At 48.0% G+C, this 6,276-nt stretch overlaps 1 protein-coding gene across 2 annotated transcripts in view; it reads right to left on the bottom strand.

Annotated features, from left to right (window-relative positions):
• Positions 1–268: 268 nt before the first annotated feature.
• The window catches only part of LOC126455609 (uncharacterized), a 758,971-nt gene continuing 752,963 nt past the window's right edge, over positions 269–6,276 (bottom strand). For both annotated transcript variants that reach the window (XM_050091370.1, XM_050091369.1), the window contains one exon: positions 269–431. In XM_050091370.1, coding sequence (XP_049947327.1) covers positions 310–431 — 122 coding nt within the window. In that variant the 3' untranslated portion in view covers positions 269–309. The remainder of the gene's footprint in view (positions 432–6,276) is intronic.

Here is a 6,276-nt window from a genome sequence, read left to right as displayed (position 1 = left end):
CAAGGTTCACAGTTTGAGACACAGTGTGGCCCAGGCGGGGCATTACATGCTACCAGAAATACACGTGTCTCCCGCGCTTCGTGTGCTGGGAGTTGAGCCACTAAGAGGCTGCAGGAGGAAGCCGCCCTAGACTGGGTTGGTGCAGGCGCAGGGCGCGCTGCAGCAGAGCACCGGCACGGCCACGGCCCCCGGCGGCGGCGGCGGGGGCGGCGGCGCCGTCGACGTGAGCACGATGAGCGCCAGGGGCCGCGGCGGGCAGCAGGGCAGGCGCAGCAGCTGCGGCGGCGCCTTTTGCGGCTGCTTCTGCTGCTATGCCAGCGTCACCAGCTGCTCCGGCTCCGGCGACCAGCAGTTGTCCGACAGCCAGCAGCCGATCACCACCGTCACGAAGCCGATCAGCAGCGCCAGCACGATGTACGGCTCAGCGTTGCCTGCAACCCGCAGCACACGCACACTCTGTAAGCCCATACTCACCACGGCATACACAGTGAGTCACTAACTGTAACCACCTAGAACAACTCGGAAAGTATGACAGTAGCTGAAAAGGTTGTGCGACAAATTTTTGCATGGGGCAACTGGGGCCATATTATGACGTTGCTTTCTTGCTGCTAGGCGGGGTCGCGTCAGAGATATGAAGGTCATATATACAACCTTATTGCATGATTCTTGAACCAAGTGTTAGCTATGATTGAGTCGTGCTCTGTGCAAAATTCTACCAGGCGGCTTCCCCTGTCATTTCTTCCCCCCAATCCATATTCACCTACTACGTTTCCTTCTCTCCCTTTTACTACTGCCGAATTCCAGTCACCGATGACTATTAAATTTGCGTCTCCCTTCACTATCTGAATAATTTCTTTTATTTCATCATACATTTCTTAAATTTCTTCGTCATCTGCAGAGCTAGTTGGCATATAAACTTGTACTACTGTAGTAGGTGTGGGCTTCGTATCTATCTTGGCCACAATAATGCGTTCACTATGCTGTTTGTAGTAGCTTACCCGCACTCCTATTTTTCTATTCATTATTAAACCTACTCCTGCATTACCCCTATTTGATTTTGTATTTATAACCCTGTTCTCGTCTGACCAAAAGTCTTGTTCCTCCTGCCACCCAACTTCACTAATTCCCACTATATCTAACTTTAACCTATCCATTTATGTTTTTTAATTCTCTAACCTACCTGCCCGATTAAGGTATCTGACATTCCACCCTCCGATCCCTAGAACGCCAGTTTTCTTTCTCCTGATAACGACATCGTCTTGCGTGGTCCCCGCCCGGAGATCCGAATGGGGGCCTATTTTACCTCCGGAATATTTTGCCCAAGAGGACGCCATAATCATTTAACCATACAGTAAAGCTGCATGCTCTCGGGAAAAATTACGGCTGTAGTTTCCCCTTGCTTTCAGCCGTTCGCAGTACCAGCACAGCAAGGCCGTTTTGGTTAGTGTTACAAGGTCAGATCAGTCAATCATCCAGACTGTTGCCCCTGCAACTACTGAAAAGGCTGCTGCCCCTCTTCAGGAACCACACGTTGTCTGTCCTCTCAACAGATACCCTTCCGTTGTGGTTGCACCTACGGTATGGCTATCTGTATGTCTGAGGCACGCATGCCTCCCCACCAACGGCAAGGTCCATGGTTCATAGGGGGGTGGGGGGGGGGAGGGGGGGGGAAGAATCCAGTGGTGTGGAACAGTAAGGTCTTTTAAGGTCAACGAAGGTCAAAAAAGTGGTTCAAATGGCTCTGAGCACTATGGGACTTAACATCTGTGGTCATCAGTCCCCTAGAACTTAGAACTACTTAAACCGAACTAACCTAAGGACATCACACACATCCATGCCCGAGGCAGGATTCGAACCTGCGACCGTAGCGGTCACTCGGTTCCAGACTGAAGAGCCTAGAACCGCACTGCCACACCGGCAGGCTCAACGAAGGTCACATACGTGGCTTGAACTTCCATTTACAGAAGGTGTACGAACTGATGACCATTGGTATCAACGCAGTGCTGCAGTTTTCTGATCATGGATTGAGTGAGTATTCCTTATAACATCAGCACATATCGAAGCTCATTCTCTGCCAGTTCTCTGTCGCAAATCTTCAGGTGTTGTTTATAAAGAATGTCTTTCACGAATCCCCACAAGAAAAAAAAATCCAGAGGCGTCAAGTCTGGCGAACGAGCCGGTTACGACACATCTCCTCGGCGTTCATCCAACGACTTGGGAAATGTCTCTGCACCTCATTTCTAGCCATCAGCGAAAAATTTGCCGAACACCCATCGTGTTGATACCACATTATGTTCCTTGTTCCTAAAGGTATTTCTTCCAATAGCAGACCTAATGTTTCTTGCAGGAATGTGGTGTACTTGCTACTATTAAGATTTCTTACGATGAAATGGGGGCCTATAATTCTGTCCTCCAGAATCCCATATCATACATTCACCGTCTACGATTTTTTGTATATGAGCTATATACTAAGATGGTATCGTTTCGGACATGTCTGAAAGAACAGATACCATCGGTGACCATGCAGCACACATTTTCATCTGTCCCCGTTGACGTATGTCAACGCCTGTAAGCAGCTAAGTGTGTTCATTTCATTGTAATTTCGTTCTAACTAGCTGCATGGTCACTGATGGGATTTGTTCTTTCGGACATGTCCGAAAGAACAGATGCCATCTTATATAGTTCAGGCTCATTGGCCACTTGACCATCTTCTTCTTCTGTGCAAATGCACAAACAGTGCCCGAACTCTTACGGGAATCGGCAACGCACCGCGAGTATTGAGTATAATGGGCGGGGGCACTACGAATGTAGTGCGGGACAATACGTTGAGAATGTGGGTTTCGCGGGAGGCGTGCCAGAGATAAATCCCTGCAGTCGCGCTATCCTCTGTGTCCTCGGTGGCTCAGATGGTTAGCCGGCACGGTAGCTCAGCGTGTTCGGACATCGTAATACCTTGCCGCAGCCAACATGGATTTTCAGTTGCCCAATAAGGCATGTTATGCAAACTAACATTTCCTCGGTTTGTGAATCTAGCCTCGCCTGTAAATAAAATCAAATTAATAAATGTGTCATCCCTCCGAATTTGAAGTTGAGCCCATTGGCAGAATTGGCAGAATTCAGTGCGACGCATACAATCCGTACCAGTTAATTCATGGTGGAGACTGATATAGTAAGGATGATATTTACGGCCATACAGAACACGAACCGCACTTCTGTGGCTCATGCCAGATTCCCCTGCGATTTGACGCGAACTAACACAAGGATCACGAACCACAGTGACAAGAGTACCAGTTTCCGTTTCCTCGTTAATGACTTTCCTTTGCCGGATATGTTTCCGATGTGTTAAAGGTCAAGTTGTTCTAAATTTATCATACACATATTTAAATGTACGACGTGTCGGGTGAGTGCGTTGAGGATATGTTTCAGCTGTAAGTTTCTGGCTCTCACTGAATTTCGTTGACATTCTCCGTAAATGAGAAGTCTATCGACTAGTTCTTCGAAGGAATACATCATTCACATTCGCTTGATTCGACGATCCTAGTCTTACTGTTTCTATTAGTGTTGTATTGCGAAACCGTCGAATGGTTTTTACATGTCAATGGCAAGTATTCGGCGAATATTTACTATTTGCACGATATACTAGAGAGAACTGTTAGAACATGTGCTTCGATAAGTGTCGAAGTGATAAGGAGTACCACTCAATCCATAATAAGAAAACTGCAGCGCTGCATTGACACCAATGGCCATCACGTCGAAAACCTTCTGTAAATGGACGTTCATGCCACTTTTGTGACCTTAGTTGACCTTTAAAGACCTTTCTGTTCCACATCATTGGATTCGTCTCAATAGCCGCTATCAGAAAATAAGTACCAAACTGTAGCATCCCATTTAAAGAAACAAAGTTAACCTTCAAATCTCTTACATGACCGCCGGCCGGAGTGGCCGAGCGGTTCTAACCACTACAGTCTGGAACCGCGCGACCGCTACGGTCGCAGGTTCGAATCCTGCTTCGGGCATGGATGTGTGATGTCCTCAGGTTAGTTAGGTTAAAGTAATTCTATGTTCTAGGGACTGATGACCCCAGCAGTTGAGTCCCATAGTGCTCAGAGCCATTTTTTTTTTCTTACACGACCGCCGGCCGGAGTGGCCGTGCGGTTCTAGGCGCTACAGTCTGCAACCGCGTGACCGCTACGGTCGCAGGTTCGAATCCTGCCTCCGGCATGGATGTGTGTGATGGCCTTAGGTTAGTTATGGTTAAGTAGTTCTAAGTTCTAGGGGACTGATGACCACAGCAGTTCAGTCCCATAGTGCTCAGAGCCATTCAAAACATTTTTTCTTACACGACCCGCCGCGCAGGGTAGGCACACGGTCTAAGGCGTCTTGTCACGGCCAGCACGGCTCCCCCCGTCAGAGGTTCGACTCCTCTCACGGGCATGGGAGTGTGTGTCGTCCTTAGCGTAAGTTGTTTAAGTTAGATTAAGTAATGCGTAAGCTTAGGGACCGATGACATCAGCGGTTTGGACCCATAAGACCTTACCACAAATTTTCAATTCTCTTTTTCATACGCAACCCCACGTAGCAACATAAAACAACTTCATATTATGGCCCCCGTTGTCCCATGCAACGTAAGTCCCACAAACTTTTCAACTCCTATCAAACTTTCGGAGTTATTCTAGGTGGCAATAGTTAGTGACGGTATATCTGGTTCCTCCGCACAGGCCCAGATTTACATTGGACATCACTTTTCGAAACCCCGCAATTGTGTCCCATTGCGTCGTAGGAATTTTAAACCTGCCTCATAGGTATCCACAACCTTTTTCTGTAGTGGTGCAAAAGTGTGGCTCTTTGAGAGCACCCTCCGCAACACTTCAAACAGCAAGGTGTTCGCACATGCGAAGACCAGAGCTCAGAAGTTCACGTAAGGGGTAGGGTGGGTTAATGACGTCACATTAACACCAAAATGCACCACATTTCTGAGCATCGTCACTTTGGATTTGTCACACGATAGGAAGGTCGTCCGACTCCCCCTCTTACACTCATTTCATCCCTCCTATGGACGGCTCTGCGACGGAGCTCAGAACCGCGGCGCCCAGCGCTGAAATCCAAGCGCTTGTCTTATGGGTGACCGAAGGAAACAACTCACACATTCCGTCGCTCAGAATTGACAAGAACAGGGTACAGGGAGTGTCATAAACGACGTCAGTGGAACAATTCCTTCCCCTTGGGCGTTGATTTCCACCCGTTTGGCGGTCGAAAACGAGAAATTGCAGTGCAATAAACAACAGGACGTCGATACAGACCACATTAGACACTGCTGACACCTCCGAACGTTTCAGCCCACCTCTAGGGTCTTTGTGGGGCTGCATCCCCATTAAACGTTATCCCACATGTTTGGAGTGCAGCGTGATCATAATGTTGTTCTTGTGTACATGTTGGAGCCACTAAGGACACCTGTAAACACTTCTACAATATTTTAACGTGTTCTGAAGCAGCACAGGGTGGTTTTCACACCCTCCTGCTCCGTGATCACGGGAACTGGGGTGGAGGGAGAGGGAATGGGAAGTGTGTGACATTGACACTGCGTGAATAAAAGGGCAAAAGGTCCCTCTAAGAACCCCACGGCTCAGGAGCACCTTCTGTGGTACCTGCCCACCTATATTGAGAGTTTTAAAAGTATGCCTTTACAGAGACGTATCAATCTGAGTGGCGGTGTGTCCATACTGTTTTCCTCAGCCATCCATAAGAAAACAGCGTGATTTCAGCGCCGCGCGTCGCAGTTCTGGCCCGCATCGCATAGGCGTCAAAAGAAGGAGTAAGAAGGCGTATCGAGACCATCACATAGTGCAACAAGTCCGCGCTGGTGCTGGGCAGAATAGTGGTGAAATCTGATGCCAATGTGATTTCACTAACCCAACTTACACGTCACATGAGCTTCCGAGTTTGGCTTTTTTCCTCATGTGTCGACATCTTGCTGTCTGAAACAACGTCGGGCTCGAAGATGACGTCTCAGGACACTTTTGCGCTCTTAGAGAGGAAGGTTGTACGCCCATTTGAACCAAATTTCAAAATTATGCATCGCAATGGGAGACAGTTAGTGGGTTTCGAAAAAAGTGATTCTTTAATGTGCTGCGCAGTGTATTTCTTCAGTTATTACTATCTGAGAAACCTGGTGTTGCTGGCTATATATTTATTCCATTCTTCTATTAATCCGTGTGCTCCTCCCTCTTCTCTTTGTCCATGTACTTCTTCTTCCTCTCTCTGTCCATCTCCTCTTGC

Source organism: Schistocerca serialis, chromosome 2 (assembly GCF_023864345.2).
Source record: "Schistocerca serialis cubense isolate TAMUIC-IGC-003099 chromosome 2, iqSchSeri2.2, whole genome shotgun sequence".
In the NCBI taxonomy this organism is placed as follows: domain Eukaryota; kingdom Metazoa; phylum Arthropoda; class Insecta; order Orthoptera; family Acrididae; genus Schistocerca; species Schistocerca serialis.
Note: the sequence above shows the minus strand (reverse complement) of the source record. Positions and strands in the feature narration are given on the sequence as shown.